Genomic DNA, 17,578 nt, shown 5'->3' on the forward strand with positions numbered 1-17,578 from the left:
TCCACAAAAGAAATGCTTATACGGAAAAGAAAGAAAGAAAGAATCTTTATATGGTACTTCCACTTTGGTAACCCGCAAGGGTAAACCATAAAAACATATTCAAAGTTTAAATAATCGATTGGGAGCAATAATTATATATTTATAAGATAAACTGGGGTTTTTTATAATTGTATAATAACATCGTCTGATTTTCACATGATATGACTAGAACCCGTGAGTGTTTTCAGTGCAGCTTTCACTGCTTTCCCTGTTTGCGCTGAATAATGTCCTCCTTGAGAGCCCGTATGCGATCCCGCTCCTCCCGCAGACTCTCCGCCTGGCCACGAAGATCGCTGGTGAAGTCCGTAAACATGTTGAGCATGGAGTTCAGGAGTTCCGCATTGTCGGGAGCAGGGGTCGATGCACTGGAACCGGCAACAGCCTCTTCAGCCTCCCCAACTTCACTCGCCACCCGGACTTCAGAGGTGGTGGTCTGCCGCCTGGTCTGAACGGAGGAACTGGATTGCACCTGCACCGACTGCCTGGTGGACATGTGCTGCTCAATTAGCTTGGTGGTATCCACCATGTTCTGTACTCGCTTAAACTGGGCCTTAAGGTTAGCGATCTCGTTCAGCTTCTCCTGCAGATAACTGGCCTGCTCCTCCTTGTCCTCCTCGCTGCCCTCTTCCTGGGCAGCTGATGTGGCCTCCTCTGAAGCGGGATCAGCAGGACAGGATGAGGACACTGCTTCCGGCTCCGCTGGAGCTTGCGACTCTTGGGTTTTCTCCTCTTCTCCGGCGGATTGCCTTAGCGTTTGGCGCTGGGCATTCAGGAGTGTAAGTTCGGCCGCTCGCAAACGCAAGGTCTCCATCTCCTCCAGCAGCTGGCGATGCTCCTCCTGCATTTCCTGCAGCTGCCGGTTGGATGCTGCCAGGCGCTGGAGATAAATGAAAACCATTTTAATATTTTATTTCCGCTTTTCTAAATATGAAAATTTAATTTATATAATAAAAGTCAAACAAAACTAATCGGTTAACTTCCTTGTATTACTCACATTGTAAAATTTAAAGACTTATTTGTTGGGTTAAAGCAAGTAGTTAGTTAACTTAAATTAGAAAGATTTAACTTTTCGGATAGAGAACTATTTTACAATGTGTCTTTTGTAAAAATCTTTTCGTGGAAACATCTAGACAATTTAAACAAGGAGAGCATATAAATAATTATATACGCGATGCAAAATACCTGGCCCAATTATTTCATTGTTGCCAGAAATAATTGGAGATCAGCCTTTGTTGGGTGTCATATAACATTTTAAACTCAAAGAGTCCCTAATGAACTCATTTTTGTTATTATATATTAAAAAACAATTTTTCTAAATACTGATCTTATTCCGATTTGCTAGATTCCAGCTTACATACCTCGCTCAAGGCGGCATTGTCCCCATTTTGGGGTCTGTTCAACTCGTTGACCATTTTCTAGGTGCTTGAAGAGAAGAGGGAAAATTTGGTGTTATATACATATATCGCACATTGATGTTTTTTTGAATACAAACAAAGGCCCACCGCAAGGCGCTGTCTATAAATAAATGCCTCTTTGTTAAATTGTATTTTCAATATGACTAGTGTCAATCACTTGGAACTTTTGAAGACAACGCCACAATATGCAATTATGCAAACTTACACAACAAACTAAAACTATGGTTCCCAGAAATTTCTTTTAGGAATATGTATTTATTCAGATACGATCCTCACGCGATGGGTTGTGCGCAGAGAGATGCCAATGTTTCGACTGAATCGAAAAGCCGAAAGCGAAAATATTTTCAAACGATTCCGTGTGCTCGTAGATTTTTGGGAACCAGGCGGCAAGCGTTTCAGAAACGATTTTCAATAAATAGAAAAATAAACACACCTCCTTTAAATCAACATGCTTTAATATATGTTCAGTTTGGAGGATCACAAAGAGATGGTTTCCTTTTTCAAAAATAATAGAAATGGATAGAAAACTTTTTTGATTAAGTAGTAATGAGAATGAACCTTACATGAAAATGGTGAGCTAAAATTTCACGCCCATGAGTCACTTGTTCTTTTCCCAATTAATTTGTCACTTAAATGTTAAACATCGATGCTGTGATAAGATAATCTTTGATTTTTTTGTTTAAAGGCAAATTTCCATGAAGGAAGCAAGCAGTTGTTTTGAGAAGCTGATGATGAGTGGAGGTATGCCAATAGAAACCGGAATTCAAAAATTCTAATACTTATCTTTTTTGCAGAAATGTTGGTTTTTATCTGTCTGCTTGCGTACTTTTGCGTAGTGCAAGTAAATACTGAAGATTTTGATATCTCCACAACTACTGATAGTTCTGCGGAAACGATCTCTACCACATCCGGTGGGGAATATAGTAATGGTTTGATCATTGGAAATCTCAGTCTTTGCGGTAATGTGGCGGATAATGTATTTCTTCCATTTGTGGGGGATTGCAATAGGTACTACCTTTGTCGATGTAAGTTGAAAACTGAGATACTTTTTTATTTAATTATTTAATTTTTGGATTATATATTTGACAGCTGGTCAAGCCATAGAACTCCAGTGCGAATGGCCCTATGAGTTCAATGCCAAAAACCAGAGTTGTGTGCATCCTGGTCAGGCTTACTGTTTACCCACCTGCAAAGCCCTGACTTTCAGCACATTCAGCTACCAGCGAACTTGCACAAAATACGTGCTTTGTTACTACGGTCATCCTGTTTTGAGGCAATGCCAGGATGGCCTACAGTACAACTCCGAGACCGATCGGTGTGACTTTCCCCAGAACGTTGATTGTGTGGAGTCCGAGTGCTCCATCTACTACAATGCCTACCATCTGCGCTATGTTCCCAGCAAAGTATCCTGCGAGAAGTACTTCCTCTGCGGCAACGGAATCCCCAGGGAGCAAACCTGCACTCCTGGTCTCCATTTCAGCACGAAATGCGATTGCTGCGACATTCCATCGAAGGCGGGTTGTCAGGTGGGATCAAAATAATTTCCATTTCAATTACTATTCCGATTGATATCCCTTTTATTTAGATTCCATTTGAACAGAGGAAGGTTCGGCGATACTCTCGACTCCTACCTAGAACTACTGATGGAATTTGCCCTCCAGATGGAGTACACTTTTACGCCCACGAATCACGCCGAGATGCTTATTACTACTGCTTCTTTGGTCATGGTCTGATCTTGGAGTGCTCTGAGGGTCTGTGGTACGATCCCAAGGTTCAGGAGTGCCGCGAACCCCAAAATGTGGGCCTTTAATGCGGTCAAAATAAAAAAAAAATTGAATTAAAATAAATTGCAAATTCTGAACTTTATTTAAAGCGATTAATTCAAATGCCGCGACTGTATTCAAAAACTCTAAGTCTCGACAACCCAAATTTTTTCTAATGCAAATAAAGATTTGATTTAGAAACGTTGTCTGTGCTTCCCGAATTAAATTCTAAAAATTGAACTTCCATAACTCCAATAAAGGATATACCACTACTTAAAAAAATTTTAACATTTTTTTAAATATTGAAGACAAAGGATATTTATTGCGTTTCGATTAGACCTCTACGAACTGTGGTTCCCGGCACTCTCCATGCTTGGAATCGAAAACCAGACCAGGAGTGCAATCCAGGATGACTCCGCGTCCATTTAGGCAGTAGTAGTACGCATCCTGGCGTTTCGGGTGGCCAATAAAGTGGGATCCCTTCGAAGGACACTTGATGTCCGCACTACGTGGAGGAGCTCGGGCAAAAGGCAGGATATTCCTCTGAAGGGTTTCCACCTAAAAGAAGTAAATCTCTATCTTAAGATTGCTCCCAGGAAATAGAAGAAACCCAGAAACCCACCGTGCAGTTGACCCTCGATGGGAAATCGCAACTCTCGGTCTTTGAATTGTACTGCAGACCACTGGAGCAATTCTGCACATTCGGTAGTCCATCCAAACACACGTAGTACTTGTCGCAACGCGCCTTGCTGGCAATGTAAACGATGGCGTCTGGATTGTTATCCCGGATGCACAGGTTGTCCACACAGTCCACGTACTGCGGATAGTCACAGCGATCGGTCTGGGCATTGTACTGGAGTCCATCGGAGCACTGCCGGATCACCGGTGTTCCATCGAAGCAGAGCACGTACTTGGTGCACGTGCGATCGTAGTTGAAGGAGCCCAATCCTCGCGCCTTGCAGGATGGAATGCACTGGACATCAATAGCGTCCAAGCACTCCTGACTTTTAGCATCGAAGTAGAAGCTGGTAGGACATTCACGCGGAATGGCAATTCCACCTTTAAGGCAAAGAAGTATTGGAGTTATCCAGAATAAACTAGGGTTATAAAAATTGCCACACTCACTCATGCAAAGGAAGTACTTGGAGCAGTTGCCCACGTGGGGGACGAACATATTGTCAGCCACATTGGAGCAAATATTGACGTCCCCATCTGCAGCTTCGCAACTTCCGATCAGGACAACCAGGGCCAAAAGGGTCAGGCGAAACAACACTAGGGAATAGTTTGGTACTTAGGTTCACTTGTTTTTCCAGCTCATTCATCTACTTACTTTTTGCCTTCAGTTTTCTCCTCTAACTATCGATTCAGTAAAAAGAAACCCTCCATTTATAGGTAAACCTTTTTGGCATTTCATCTCTGGCGTGTTTAATTTCCCTGCGAATTCCGAATCTTATCAGCTGTGGATGCATGTTTAAAGGTAGTTATTGGATGGCGCTTCAAGCTCATTAAAATTCGACAGGTTGAGATAGCGTTCTTGAACAAAAGTCAATCTGAATATTGTCCTAATCAAACCCTTTGAATTTTACATCACTGATGATCATTAAGGAACACGTGTAAGGATAAGTAATCTTTAATTTGTATCTAGTAATGGATCTTTAAACATTCACTTTTTCACTGTAACAAGTGCTTTAAGTTAGCAGAGAATTATAAGATACGATTTTCTCAACTTGAATTGAAATTAATCATTGATGTCAACAACTACGAAGTGGGCTTCTTAGGTCAATAATAGTCTGCAAGAATCCTGGCAGCTCAGAAAATGTTTTATATTGAAATACCATAGTTTAGTTTATGTTGCGCAATAGTGGATATCACGTTTAAAGTACTCGAAAACTCCAGAGCTCTTATCTTAAAAGCATGCAAGATATAGAAGTTGCAAATAAGTGGTTATCAGACTTTTTAATAATGGCTGGAGGAGATCCACGAGTTCTGGGAATCACTCTGTCCAAAGTATTTTAAGTTATCTCTAAGTTTGGTGGCGACAAATTGAAAGATGAAATGTTTGGCGAATATATGGTATTTTCCTAGTCGTGTGCCGAAATTAGCAAAGTGATAAGTTGGCAAGAAGTCATTAGGCGACTGCAAAGATTCGATATAAAATGGATATGTTTCACTATGAGAGCAAACAGTTGGGTGGCACATGCCAAGCTCTCCAGGAGTAAGTTACTCGGAAATTGTTTTCTATCCATTTAATGGCAATTTCATTAACTCCGCAGTGAAGTGTCTGATATTTGGTGTTCTATTGGTGGTCTTCTTGATGTCCAATCGGGTTTGGGCCGATGATGATCTCGTTGTGGCTCCTGGTCCAGATGATGAAGATCGCGATGGAGAAGATGTTCCAGATGAGGGTGTATACGACATGTACAAGAATACCAAGATCAATGTTTGCAACAATGTGGTCGACGGGGTGTACCTTCCTTATGTGGGCGACTGCGATAAATATATATGGTGTGAAAGTAAGTTAAATTGTTTTTTTTCGTTCAAATAAATGTATATGTACTCCTATTGTACCGGAGATCTAATTAAGTAGAAGATTAACTATCATATGATTTTTAGATAACACAATTAAAAAAGTTGGCAGCTGTGGAGAACTAGAAAAGAACACTCCCACCCTGTGCCTCGAAGCAAACAAGACTTGTGAACTGGGATACGACCCCGTACTCCAGATATGCACCTATATAGAGGATGTGCAGTGCCTGCCCAGCTGCGAGTCGTCTCGTCTGAGTAGCTTCTGCTACGATAATACCTGCACCAAGTACGTGCTCTGCTACTACGGACAACCCGTCCTGAGGGAGTGCCAGGATGGACTCCAGTACAACAACGTCACCGATCGCTGCGACTTCCCCGAGTACGTGGACTGCGTGGCCAACGACTGCTCGGCCACCTTCCAGCCGGAGGACATCATCTACCTGGCCAGCAAGGCCTCCTGCAGCAAGTACTTTGTCTGCTCCAATGGACATCCTTGGGAGCAGGAGTGCGCCCCCGGCTTGGCCTACAATTCCGAGTGCAAGTGCTGTGACTTTGCCAAGAATGTTAACTGCACGGTAAGTGAAATGGTTTCTTTAAAATCGAATTGAAAATTGATAAAAGTTAGATAAGGTTTCTGGGAACACGGTATTTCTTAGTCATTACGTAAGAATTAATATCAATTGAATTAATGTCTGTTATTTTAAGATTTTTTTACATTTCTACATAAAGCCAAAACTAAAACCACCGAATTAATTTCAAGATCGATGCTGCAGCTAGGAATATAATGCCGTATTCCCGTTCCCCATTGCGGCGTGCTGACATTGAGTGTCCCCAGGTGGGAGTTCACTTTTATCCGCACAAGAGGCGCCGGGATGCATACTACTACTGCGTAGAGGGTCGCGGAGTGACCTTGGACTGCACCCCGGGTCTCCACTACGATCCCAAAGTGGAGGAGTGCCGCAAACCGGAATATATCGGTGCCTAACGGAAGTTTTGCCAATAAATATTTACAAACAGTCTTTGCCTTCGGTGTTTTGATTTTCAGAATTTTATCTTAAAATTCTCAGCTTAAATATAGATAAATATCAAATACCAAAACATAAAATGTTACCAAAAATTGGGATAGAATTAAATAGAATTGGGATAGAAATAGATAGAATTTAAGGGGGAAAAAAACAGAACTAATGTAATTGGTTTTGCTTTCATAAAAAACCTCTAGATAGAACAAACATTCTTTTAAAAGAACTTCATACTTTTGGCGGAAAATTCAAAATTTTGCCGACCTGTTTACAATGTCGAATTCGAAGGGCGCATGTGTCGTGCAGCCACCGTGTTTTGAAGAAGAGCGGCAGAGAGCTGCCATTCATGCTCTTCTGCCACATACAGAAAGCAAAAACAAAGCGCTGTCCGCTGGCAAAAATAAGCAATAAGGAAAAAAACGCCACCCAAGGGGGTGGTTAAAGAGTGGTCTGCGAAACTCATGAAAGTGAAAACGAGCACGTCGCTGGGCCAGCCAACTGCATTCACACATTCAGTTGGCTGCGAGTCCTTGCGCCGTTCGAATCGCTGGCAAATCAGCACCGCCCATCGTCCATCGTCCGTTGTACACCACCCACCACCCACCATAGCCCACCTGCGTCTCGACCCGCAAGGTTGGCAAAATACAGTTATTCGAGCGCGAGTCCGCGGTTTGTGGACTGAATTGAATTGAATTCAATTCAAGCTGCATGTCGTGTGAGTCCTTCGAGTGACGAGCTTTGCACTATAAAGGATATTTATTACATTTACCAGAGCCAAAGTTCGCGTGTCTTTTTGTGTGTGTTTGTCGTCGTGTCGGGTCAGTTGAGCGTTCAAGGACTCTGGTGCAGCAAATACAAAATATCAAGAAAACCAGTGCCAGAAACAACAATATGTGTGCAATAAAGGCGAGAAACGTGACAGCAACGTGCCAATAGTGAAAACCATTGAAAACCTGAAAGCTGAACACATTTGAGAGCCCGAGAAGGCGAGAAAATATTGCAGGTAACAAAAAAAAAAAAAAAAAAAAAACGCGTGGTGCACTTGAAAACAACCAACACACATTTGCAGACAGAATCGCATGCATACAGCGCATTGCTCATACGCAGCGTACGCCATCAAGTGGGCAGGGATTGTGTTCGTTTTTTCATTTTCTTTTTTTTTTTTGGCCTTTTGTCGGGACGACAGACAGACAGTGAGACAGTCGGACAGACAGACAGACTGTCGGTCTGTCGGACTGGCAGGCAGTCACTCAGTCGGTCCTCACATTATTCAGCCAGAGTAACACCCACCCTCCTGCAAAGGCACTCGAATGAGACAAATTCAGTTCCCGCCAACGAAAAGAGCGAACGGCAAAGGTTAATGGCAAAAACAAACCATCCGAGTGAGAGTAAAATGGCAAAAAGGGGTGCTTAACCAGCGCCTGCCTTAAAGTTTACAATTTCTGTTTTGTTTTTGGCATCTTTGCCCAATGACGCATAGGAATCATCATCCGGCGGAGGTGAGGAACAATGACTGGGAACAACCAGCGGCGAATATAAATGTCTGGAATTTCATTTATGCAATGGTCAGGCGGTTGGGATAGCTCTGCTTCCCGAAAATGTTCTTATTTTTTGGGGAATTCCGTCCAATAAACATTTTGGTTTGGCTTTCCGGCGTGTCATCTCCTTTGAATTCAGTCAAATCGTTAAGTCAATAAACTCACATGCAATTGTTTATAATATTCATTTTGCAAAATAAATGTGGGATGATCAAACATGTTTGGATTATAAAGAAAATCATTTCTTATTAACATTGCTTTAAAAATCGCTCCATTTAAGTTACATTTTCTATTAAAAAGTTTAAAACTAAATAAGATCCGTTTAGATTTCCTTTTTGATTTGAACTTTTCCTCTGCTGAAAACCAACTTCGAGTGAGAACATCCGCTTAGTCAACTGTTTCCGTGGTGTAGCGGTTATCACATCTGCCTAACACGCAGAAGGCCCCCGGTTCGATCCCGGGCGGAAACAGGTGACACCAACTTTTTGTAGACTTTTTTACTAGCTTGGAAATGTTTTTTTTTCAGTCAGGTTTACAGTAGGAATACCTAATACCATTATAGATTACTTTGTAATAAAGGATCTGATAATTACAACAGCGTTATCTCTAATTAAACTTTATATAATGGAACCAGAACTTTTTTATTGTTAATAAATAATATATATTTCCTCAAAATGTACATTAAGATGAACTTATAACTTATATTAAAAAACTTTTTTATTAAAGTATCTAGTACAGAAAACCTCTGGAAGATGTATTATACAATTTTACTTCAAAAAATATTAAACTAAAAAATTTAAAGCAAAAAAATTATTTACATCTGTTTCCGCCCGGGATCGAACCGGGGGCCTTCTGCGTGTTAGGCAGATGTGATAACCGCTACACCACGGAAACAGTTGAAACTACGGCGGCCCAGAGGTCAACTTCAGCAACCTCAGCTGGCAACAGGCCAAAATTAAAACGGGTTCCGTGAATGAAATCCGAAAGTGTTATTGTATCTATTTAAGTGATTTCTGTGTGGAATGTTTCAAGGAGACCCAATGATCGGGCAGTTTGCCATTGTTGATGGTTTTAAACTCAGCGAGCGGCAGGGCGGGGCTGATAATAGAATTATTATAAGGTGCGCTGAGATAGTGATTTATATAGTGTGTAAATACTGATTATAAAAAAGCGAATGGGCATTCTTTGTTGAAAGACTCTTTCCACTACATCTCCCGTGGCCAAACTAGAAGTTTATTACCCAGAAAGGAAACAACTTTAGTGCCCTCAGCTTAGACAATGTCAATGCCCGAGTTAGTTCCGCACAAATCTTGACCAGCATCGGGGCAAATCAAGCTGAACTCTACCCCAAGTGGCAAGCAAACTAAATGGTTGTAATCAGGGTGGCAGGAGCAGAAAGCATTGAACCCCAGCTGAAAGGGACAATGGGGGTGCCTCAAAAACAAACTGAAATCCGAGTGGCGCCAGGCGAGAAATAGAAACGAAATGAACCTATCAAAAGGTTGTCAAAATGTCTCTTTTAAATATGTATGTTCATTTTATTGTCCTGCCCCGTGCTCGAGTACTTATTTATTCGCACTCAGTTGCTCTAGCATTGTGTTGTGTAACTCTGCTCGAAGATGTTGACAGCCATTGAACTTTGAACCTTGCTGCCAAGCAGAGCAGGAAAGTTTCCACGAAATAAAAGTTATTTTATTGTGCGGTTGATTTTAATGGCTTTTCGGCGCACGGTGCGTATGTGTACTTGATTGTTTATGCGGCACGGCAAATCGTCTGTGGGATAAATTAAAAAATTCATAATTTTTGCCGCTGTCTTCGTTGATTGGCTAACACCACGGAGACCAAAACACAGACGACGAAGCCGCAGGGACAGTTCAACGAACAGCTAAGCGCGTTAAGAACCGAAAATGCAAACACCAGGCACAATGGGACGCATCGTGGCTTTTACTCTTTGTCAAAACACTGGCAAGAACAGAGAAAAGTAAGCGTCATAATCCATCTTCGAATAGTTCGCGAACCCAAAGTTTTACCTCCTTGGTGGGTTTCCCAAAGCACAAGGCAATCAAACCAGGGGTCACAACTTAAAAAGGTAATAAATATAATTTAAATAAAGTATAAAAAAACACTTTTTGCAACCATGGATAGTGAGCTCTTGAAAACACTGCGAAGTAGTTAATTTATTATTTTTGAAGCTCCCAGTTCCCCCTTTTTATGTACGCCCCTGCCTGGCCATGTCCTTTTCTAATACCACCTCACTCCAAACTCTGTCTGTGTATTTTGGCGCGCTGGGGTCCTTGAGGTCGTGTTGGTGTTTTAGGATGTTTTGGATGCGGCTGATGCCAATGACACGGGAAGTGAAAGCGTTCAATGAATGTTTTACTTTTCGGGCGGGTTCCTTGACCAGCCAGCGAAGGCAACCTTTGTTCCTTGTTGCACCTTCGAACAGGGAAGCACAAAGAGGAAATCCCAAACCGGGTTCCAGATGGGGGATTTTTAGCAGACAGAGGGGCAGAATCCTGAAATGCGATGCGCACGTTTCCTGTTTTAGCTTTTGGGGAAAGGGAAAATAAAGGAAAGCGGGGAAACGGGGAACGATTCCCTTCCGTCTGGCAGACACAAAGCCAAATGAGTCAGATGCGCTTTGTCTAGTCAAGGATTGTTCCATCCCCAACCTAAGCACACAACTTGAACTTCAAATAAGTTTGCAGCACTTAATGCCGACTGTCTGTCTGCCTGCACTCAAAAAATGTGTATTCTAGACTTCTTCGAACTTGAAAATGTTCTTTAAACTTGAAAAATATTGTAAGAAAACATTAATACATTTAAGTGCAAAAATTAAAGTGTAATATTAAAAAAGTTTTTGTCATTGAAGTAATAAGCCATGGATTAAACAACTGCAACACTTAAGGCAATAATAGAAACAATTAAATAAATTGCCTTTAACAAGTTTTTTACTAATACTGAAAAACATAACATAGCATATATTAATTTATACTGAAGCTTGCTATTAAGCTTTAATTGCTTTTTTAATGTTTTCGTGTTGCACTTTTTAAATAATAATACCATATTGACATGTTTATTCATCCAGACTTCCACTTAATATACATTTAATCTATTTCAGTTTAATTAGTTAGCTCTTCCCCTGATCACAATGCATTTCTGGATTGACAAGCGATCTCAACAGTGCGGATTTGGACGCTCCCGCGTGGCGGCTTCTTTATCCCACGCTGGCAGCGGACTGAGCTATGGACATCCGCCACGAAGGACCAAGTCGACCAGCTGCAGTGGCAACAATGCCGGTGGCGTCGGACAGGGGCAGGCCATGCCCCCGGTGCACCGATCTCTGCCCCAGACGCCCTACGATCTCCACCAGCCGGGAACAAGTCGCCAGTCGTATGGCAACAATAATTCCCAGCATGGCCAGCATCAGCAGCAGCAACACTTGCAGCAACATTCCAGCGGTGGCAACAGCAACAACAACAACTTGGCTGCCACCGGTACAACAACAACTGCCAGCAACAACAACAATGCCAGTGGAATAGCCTCCTCGGCAGCAGTTCTCACCGGAAGCGGCACCATCGTGCCCCTTGTGGCACGTGGCTCGCACTACAGTCACCACGGCAACACGCGCTACCAGCCGAGGACGCAGCAGCAACTGTTGCACCAGCAGCAGCAGCAGCACCAGCAGCAACATCAACAGCAACACCAGCATCAACAGCAGCAACATCAACCGCAGCAGCAACACTACAGCTATCACCATCCGCAGTTTGGCAACATGGCGGTGCCCGTGCGACATTACGATGCACATCAGCAGCAGCAATATTCGAGCAATGTCTATGCGTAAGTAAAATATAACATTACAATAATAACAATCAAGCTTTAATCAGATCAATTTTTACATGAAATATTGGAAAGTATTTCTAAAAGAAATGTAAAATGATTAGGAATATACAAGTTCCATTTTAAAGAACTTAATGCTTTAACTACTAAACCTTTTTTTTTAACATAAGTATTTACTGTCATTTTCTGTAGAAAATTAACAATTTCTGTAATCAATTAAATTCGACTCTATGGAATTTTCATATTTTTTAAACGACAAACTTATTGAAATATTCAGTAGTGTTTGCAATTGAATAATGTATGATTCTCAAAATTTAAGAAAAGCGTTTTATTTGTTTCCCTCCGAAGTTAAGATTATTTTGACTAACAATCGAATCCTTATTGCAGGGACGATGCGTACAGCGCCTACCACCACACCGGCCACCAGCAGCACAGCAGCAACCACTCGACCAGCGGCAGCAACAACCATCGACAATCGAGCGCCTATGCCACGCCGCGTCGCCACAACTCCAGCAACGAGTTCCGACAACAGGCGGTGGCCACATTTGTGGCAGTGGCTTCTGCCACGGCAGCCAACGCAGCAGCCGAGTCAGCTAATCCGGCGCCAACTGTTGCCGCTGCACCGGCGACAATGGCAACCAGCAACCAGCTGCAGCAGCAACACCATGCGTTGCTGCAACACGCGGACTCGCAACTGCTGCCCAGCCACCTGAAGTGCGGCATGTGTGCCTCCTTAGTTTTGGCCTCCGTGTTTGTGGCAGGCACCAAGTTCTACTTCGATCACCAGGGAACCGGCCTGGAGGTGCTGATCTTCTGCGCCTTCTCGGCCACCTTCTTCCTGGCCGCCTGTTTGGTCAGTCTCTGCAGGATTCCCAAGGGGATGCTCTCCACCTCCAATCGCTCGGATGCCCGGGCAGCTGTGTGCCACAGTCGCGGTGGAGTGAATTCATCCCTAACAGGAGCGGGATCGGGAACGGGAGTGAACCGCTCCGTTGGCTGTTTGCTGGAGATGAACGAGGTGCGGTATCTGGAGGAGCAGCAGGTGGCCGCCGTGGACGGGACGGCGGCCACGGCTGGACCACCGCCCTATCATATAGCCATCTTGCTGCCGCCGGAACAAACGCCGGCGAATCTGGGCAAAACGCTTCCGGTGGATGAGACGCCGCCGCCTTCGTATGATAAGATTGTCGTTTAGGCCGTCGAGGAATTGAGCCAAGCCCTCGATGGTTGCACAATGCCAAGTCTTTTGCTCAATATTTTTCTAACAAAGAGATATCACAGTTTATATGAACATTTACACGGCATTCGTATATATATATAAAGATACATATATATATCAGATAAACATATATGCATACATGAATATCTACTTTTAGGCTCCGAGTAATATTTTTACACTTTCTATGCCTCGTTCTAGAACTCAAACTCTTCCACACAAAAAACCCGAACATGTCATATATATTCTACTGTCATTTTTGTTCTGTGATATGCTCAAGAGATCAAGAAATCATAAGCTATAGTGACCGCGAGATCAATGTGCGTTAAACCATTAGATACAAACACAAGAAGCCAGTGCAACGAGAAAATATGTAGAAATAGCTGATACAGAAAATTAAGAGTCAATCAGCAGTATTAGTAGGCAGTTAAGTAATAAACTAACCAATCAAATGCCCAATTCTCCTACAAAATACCAAAAGAGAATGCAATATATTTAGTAATTATATTAAATAAAGAGATCTTAAATGATTTATAATATTGTTTTACTGCGGAAATGCATTTTGTGCAAGAGAGTGGCATTCACCTAATCCGTTTTTGAAGCTAAATAATCGGGTTAAAAAATGTTGACTTTATAAAACCATTCAGTGGAAAACCAATATATCCACTACACTATTCCGATCTTTCTTGTTTTCAAATGTTGTTTATTATAAGTACGAACAGGTTGGGCGAGATAATTTGCATTTTGTTCTCACCTAACTTTTTCGAATATAGTCTGTTTATATACCAACCTCAGTTCGTTCGAAATAGTTTAGCTGATTAAATCGAATCATGCCGCAGGCCAAACTCAAGTTGAGTTCTCACGATCAACAGGTGCTGGATTCCATCTTCAATCCCCTGGAGCTCATCAGTCCACAAACCAATGCCTTTGTGCCCGCTGAAGCCGATCTAAAGGATGTGGAGACGGACACTGAGGCCATCAGGGCTGCCAAAGACCTGGAGATTCAAGCAATTGCCTTGTCTGAAAAGGGAGAGTTGGATGAAGCCCTCAAAATATTCCAACAGTCACTTAATGTGGCTCTCAGGGCATCCGTGCTGAATAATAGAGCTCAAACACTTCGCTTGGCAAAACGCGATGAGGGTTTGTAATGTTACTCAACCACTTTTATTCTCTCTTCTATATAATTTAAATTTAATTTAAAATTCGTGTTTGAGTTTACGTAATTTTAAACATCTAGTTATATATTTTAGAGGCTCTGGAAGACTTGAATAAAGCCATCGAACTGGCCAACAATCAGCAGACCCGCACCAAGTGCCACGCCCACTGTCAGCGAGGAGTTTTATATCGCAAACTTGATAATTTAGATGCGGCACGCTCAGATTTCGAGGCAGCTGCACAGTTGGGCAGTAAATTCGCCAGAGATCAGGTATTACAATAATTTATTTTAAAAAAAATTTCTCTAATAACCTTTACTCTTTATTTTAGCTGGTGGAAATAAATCCCTTTGCAGCACTTTGCAATCAAATGCTTCGCCAGGCATTCGATCAACTGAAATAAAGTTAATGTATTTGTGTGAATGCAAAAAACCTGTTAAAATCTTTGTTAAATTTTTAATTCTAAAGCGCGCATAAATTTTTGGTTCAATGAAGTTGTTAAATGGTTTAATATAAAAAGGTTTCCTTAATATGATAATTTGATAAAGAATCGGTGAGAAGATCACACCCCATTTTGCAAGAAACTTCATAGTACTTATATTTATTTTGTAGCTCTCGAAACGTTCACTGTTTTTTTTTAGTTTTCGTTTTTCATTTCTATTGTTGTTTCTTCATTGGCTCACTTAATGGTCGTAAATCCGGCGATGAATCAATCCCGCACCACTTCGCGGAACTTCCTACGCGAAAATCGAATCAGGGTTTCCCAGAACTACCAATTGCCCACGGCATCCTCTTTGGCCAGACGCTGTGGTCCAGATAAAAAAGTTTTAGTCAAAACTCACCGGCCTTCGATAGGTAAAATACAACAAAGAAGTGAAAAAAGTAGTAAGTCCTTCTCGTCTGAGAAAGAAATCCAAACGGAGGATATAAGCGATGAGCGATTTCTCAGTTCAGCATTGCTTAAGTGCTCTGAAAAGTCCCAACCTCGAAGTGAGGGTGATGACCAGTCGAATGATAGAGGAGAGCCATTCTTGGGCCAAGGATATCCTTTGCGACGCTCTGCATCCAATTTCGAGCTGGGAAAAATGCCGGAGCAATATGATGGCTTTCAAAGGGGGCAGTACACACTGCACCGGCCGTTAGTCACGGTGCTCGGCATTTTGCCTAGCTCGATTAATCTGGATAACAAGAGTGGAAGTAGATCTTCGCTTAAGGAACAGGATGAAACGGAGGAAGACCAGGCCACTAGCTCCTGTTCCTGCTCCTCAGGAACAATTTCGCCGCGCGTTCGGCAGATGAACATTCCCGAAGTGGTGGATGTTGACGACGAAGATGTGCTAAGTGTACATTCGCAGGAATCTGGAATAGAACTTCTAAACTCTGTGCAGCAAGAAGAAGTAGAGAATCTAAGTGCGGATCCCCAGCCAGAGACACAGAAGCAAATGGAAGCCAAGCCAATCCTGCTTTCCGACGAGGAGCGGAAATTGATTTTAGATGCAACCCGCGAAAGACGAAGTCAACTGATTGCCGAGTACAACCGACTTCCCCTTTCAATGGCCACGTTGCGGGTACGTAATCTCAAGAGGCAACTGGAGCAGCAACTGGACTTGGTGGACCACGATCTGAGTATGCTTTCCCAGGCAAAGGTTTACTTAAAACAGGGCGACGTGTGCACTTTAACTAACAAGTAGCTATTAAAATAAAAAGATCAACAACAAGGTGCATCATTAGTTTATTTTCCATTTTTTGGTCGATGTTTAAATGACCAAAATATTACAGCATTTTTAGGGAGAATACAAAAATAAAACGTTTAAGATTTGAAGGTCACTTTAGTGTTTTTTATTTATGTTCCTTTATAATAACGACAAAGTCATTGCACGGCCTTGACATATTTGCTGTTTGAAAGATAAAAGAATTGGCAACATTTCTTTGATTTGATATCAGCTACAAGAGCGGCGATAAGAGATTCGCAGCCAACCTTGGAAATTGCCATAAAAAGGGCTCCTTCGCATAGATTCTCCATCAGTAAACGGAAAGAACCGAATATCAGCATGACTTTAATGGTGAAATCAATAGTTTGCCTGATCCTTCTGAGTGGAGTTATAACTTCAACTCGAGGAGAAGAGTTTCCTCAGTGTGCGAATGCGGATTTGGACACCTTTGTGATGGCCATCGATGATTGTGCCTCGTACATATACTGCAATGGAGCGGACTCCTTTAGGGACAGCTGTCCGGAATCCACCTACTTTGATGATCGGACCAAGGAGTGTGCCTTCGACGATGAAGGAGTCTGTCTCAGTAATGCTGTTTCTGTTTTTACGGAGGATGAGTTAGAGCAGCAGACTGACGAGGAGGTTTCCGATTCCCCAGTTCCCACGCCACCTTTCCATGATACGATTTTGGATTCATCCACACCCCCTGCGGATTCCTTGGCATCCTCTTCAGTTTCCTCGACAACTTCTTCAGCTCCTACAACATCTTCTCCAGCTATAGAAAAACCGCACTGCGATTTATTTGGAGATGGTGATTATCCTCATCCACAGCGTTGCGAATATTTTTACAGGTGCCTCAGTGGCTATTTGACCATAGTGCGATGCCCATACAAATATGGCTGGGACCTTCCCACGAAGCGGTGCAAACCCATAGCCGATACTCAGTGTTATAGACCTTAGATTTAGATTTTAAATTGTATTGACCTTCTGGTACTAGATTTTAAATAATATAAGAATATGAAAAATATGTTCCAAGAGTTATGTATACTTTTTCTTTTCGAAAGAAATTTTAATAAGAAGGAAAAAAATCTTTCTAATTTAAAAAATGCTTTGCCAACTTCAAGGAAATTATACGTTGAACTTTTCTTTTCTTTTTACTTGTTTGTTTATTTGCTTGTAGAGTAAACGGTTTCTTATGCTAATTATATATTAACTAATTATTTTATTAAAATAAAAAAAACTTGTTTTTTCAAATAATGATCGTTAGGTGATGGTGTGACTAATATAGCCACATGATCTAGTTCTATAGAAGGGATAAGCTTTGTGGAAGCGGTTAATTTATTTCGTGGCATTCGC

The 17,578-nt window shown here is 42.0% G+C and overlaps 8 protein-coding genes and 2 non-coding genes across 11 annotated transcripts; 7 read left to right on the top strand and 3 right to left on the bottom strand.

Moving 5' to 3' along the window:
* Positions 1-114: 114 nt before the first annotated feature.
* LOC108095402 lies at positions 115-1,767 on the bottom strand. Of its 2 annotated transcripts, XM_017196485.2 has the most exons (3): positions 1,660-1,767; positions 1,398-1,461; positions 115-916 (listed from the first exon to the last, which is right to left on the bottom strand). In XM_017196485.2, the coding sequence occupies exons 2-3, from the start codon at positions 1,449-1,451 to the stop codon at positions 236-238; spliced, it is 735 nt and encodes a 244-aa protein (XP_017051974.1). In that variant the 5' UTR covers positions 1,452-1,461; positions 1,660-1,767; the 3' UTR covers positions 115-235. The 2 variants fall into 2 exon arrangements, with proteins under 2 accessions (XP_017051974.1, XP_017051975.1); XM_017196486.2 differs by lacking the exons at positions 1,398-1,461; positions 1,660-1,767 and adding an exon at positions 1,034-1,145.
* Positions 1,768-2,185: 418 nt separating this feature from the next.
* On the top strand, positions 2,186-3,264 carry LOC108095466 (protein obstructor-E). Its single transcript, XM_017196580.1, has 4 exons — positions 2,186-2,195; positions 2,249-2,479; positions 2,544-2,980; positions 3,040-3,264. The coding sequence occupies exons 1-4, from the start codon at positions 2,186-2,188 to the stop codon at positions 3,262-3,264; spliced, it is 903 nt and encodes a 300-aa protein (XP_017052069.1).
* Positions 3,265-3,550: 286 nt separating this feature from the next.
* Positions 3,551-4,559, bottom strand: LOC108095396 (protein obstructor-E). Its single transcript, XM_017196479.1, has 4 exons — positions 4,548-4,559; positions 4,343-4,489; positions 3,840-4,276; positions 3,551-3,775 (listed from the first exon to the last, which is right to left on the bottom strand). Coding segments are annotated over exons 1-4 (810 nt in total). The 5' UTR covers positions 4,549-4,559.
* Positions 4,560-5,415: 856 nt separating this feature from the next.
* LOC108095397 (probable chitinase 10) lies at positions 5,416-6,728 on the top strand. Its single transcript, XM_017196480.1, has 4 exons — positions 5,416-5,432; positions 5,491-5,730; positions 5,831-6,318; positions 6,504-6,728. Coding segments are annotated over exons 1-4 (954 nt in total). The 5' UTR covers positions 5,416-5,431.
* A 281-nt stretch (positions 6,729-7,009) lies between these two features.
* LOC108095464 (transcriptional regulator EFH1) lies at positions 7,010-13,890 on the top strand. Its single transcript, XM_017196579.1, has 3 exons — positions 7,010-7,765; positions 11,422-12,140; positions 12,528-13,890. Exons 2-3 carry the CDS (start codon positions 11,452-11,454, stop codon positions 13,333-13,335), a joined length of 1,497 nt encoding a protein of 498 aa, XP_017052068.1. The 5' UTR covers positions 7,010-7,765; positions 11,422-11,451; the 3' UTR covers positions 13,336-13,890.
* On the top strand, positions 8,698-8,770 carry Trnav-aac. Its single transcript has one exon. It is a non-coding gene; the product is annotated as a tRNA-Val (tRNA).
* On the bottom strand, positions 9,122-9,194 carry Trnav-aac. The gene has a single exon. It is a non-coding gene; the product is annotated as a tRNA-Val (tRNA).
* Positions 13,891-14,179: 289 nt separating the features above from the next.
* On the top strand, positions 14,180-14,942 carry LOC108095479 (tetratricopeptide repeat protein 36 homolog). Its single transcript, XM_017196594.1, has 3 exons — positions 14,180-14,496; positions 14,607-14,782; positions 14,842-14,942. The coding sequence occupies exons 1-3, from the start codon at positions 14,187-14,189 to the stop codon at positions 14,911-14,913; spliced, it is 558 nt and encodes a 185-aa protein (XP_017052083.1). The 5' UTR covers positions 14,180-14,186; the 3' UTR covers positions 14,914-14,942.
* Positions 14,943-15,095: 153 nt separating this feature from the next.
* LOC108095403 lies at positions 15,096-16,232 on the top strand. Its single transcript, XM_017196487.1, has one exon. It carries the CDS (start codon positions 15,197-15,199, stop codon positions 16,199-16,201), a length of 1,005 nt encoding a protein of 334 aa, XP_017051976.1. The 5' UTR covers positions 15,096-15,196; the 3' UTR covers positions 16,202-16,232.
* A 329-nt stretch (positions 16,233-16,561) lies between these two features.
* On the top strand, positions 16,562-17,182 carry LOC108095398. Its single transcript, XM_017196481.1, has one exon. It carries the CDS (start codon positions 16,562-16,564, stop codon positions 17,180-17,182), a length of 621 nt encoding a protein of 206 aa, XP_017051970.1.
* Positions 17,183-17,578: the final 396 nt, after the last annotated feature.

Source organism: Drosophila ficusphila, unplaced genomic scaffold (genome assembly GCF_018152265.1).
Source record: "Drosophila ficusphila isolate 14025-0441.05 unplaced genomic scaffold, ASM1815226v1 contig_286, whole genome shotgun sequence".
Taxonomy (NCBI): domain Eukaryota; kingdom Metazoa; phylum Arthropoda; class Insecta; order Diptera; family Drosophilidae; genus Drosophila; species Drosophila ficusphila.

Bases quoted from the DNA above. Each gene is read 5' to 3' on its own strand.
- LOC108095402 (XM_017196485.2), bottom strand. From the start codon at position 1,451: ATGGTCAACGAGTTGAACAGACCCCAAAATGGGGACAATGCCGCCTTG. The intron at 917-1,397 runs GTATGTAAGCTG...ATTTATCTCCAG, and splicing joins ACAATGCCGCCTTGAGCGAG to CGCCTGGCAGCATCCAACCG.
- LOC108095466 (XM_017196580.1), top strand. The intron at 2,480-2,543 runs GTAAGTTGAAAA...TATATTTGACAG, and splicing joins TAGGTACTACCTTTGTCGAT to CTGGTCAAGCCATAGAACTC. The intron at 2,981-3,039 runs GTGGGATCAAAA...CCTTTTATTTAG, and splicing joins CATCGAAGGCGGGTTGTCAG to ATTCCATTTGAACAGAGGAA.
- LOC108095396 (XM_017196479.1), bottom strand. The intron at 4,277-4,342 runs GTGAGTGTGGCA...TTTGCCTTAAAG, and splicing joins CAAGTACTTCCTTTGCATGA to GTGGAATTGCCATTCCGCGT. The intron at 3,776-3,839 runs GTGGGTTTCTGG...TACTTCTTTTAG, and splicing joins CATCGAGGGTCAACTGCACG to GTGGAAACCCTTCAGAGGAA.
- LOC108095397 (XM_017196480.1), top strand. The intron at 5,731-5,830 runs GTAAGTTAAATT...TATGATTTTTAG, and splicing joins TAAATATATATGGTGTGAAA to ATAACACAATTAAAAAAGTT. The intron at 6,319-6,503 runs GTAAGTGAAATG...ATTAATTTCAAG, and splicing joins CCAAGAATGTTAACTGCACG to ATCGATGCTGCAGCTAGGAA.
- LOC108095464 (XM_017196579.1), top strand. From the start codon at position 11,452: ATGCATTTCTGGATTGACAAGCGATCTCAACAGTGCGGATTTGGACGC. The intron at 12,141-12,527 runs GTAAGTAAAATA...TCCTTATTGCAG, and splicing joins TATTCGAGCAATGTCTATGC to GGACGATGCGTACAGCGCCT.
- LOC108095479 (XM_017196594.1), top strand. From the start codon at position 14,187: ATGCCGCAGGCCAAACTCAAGTTGAGTTCTCACGATCAACAGGTGCTG. The intron at 14,497-14,606 runs GTTTGTAATGTT...TATATATTTTAG, and splicing joins CTTGGCAAAACGCGATGAGG to AGGCTCTGGAAGACTTGAAT. The intron at 14,783-14,841 runs GTATTACAATAA...TCTTTATTTTAG, and splicing joins GTAAATTCGCCAGAGATCAG to CTGGTGGAAATAAATCCCTT.
- LOC108095403 (XM_017196487.1), top strand. From the start codon at position 15,197: ATGGTCGTAAATCCGGCGATGAATCAATCCCGCACCACTTCGCGGAAC.
- LOC108095398 (XM_017196481.1), top strand. From the start codon at position 16,562: ATGACTTTAATGGTGAAATCAATAGTTTGCCTGATCCTTCTGAGTGGA.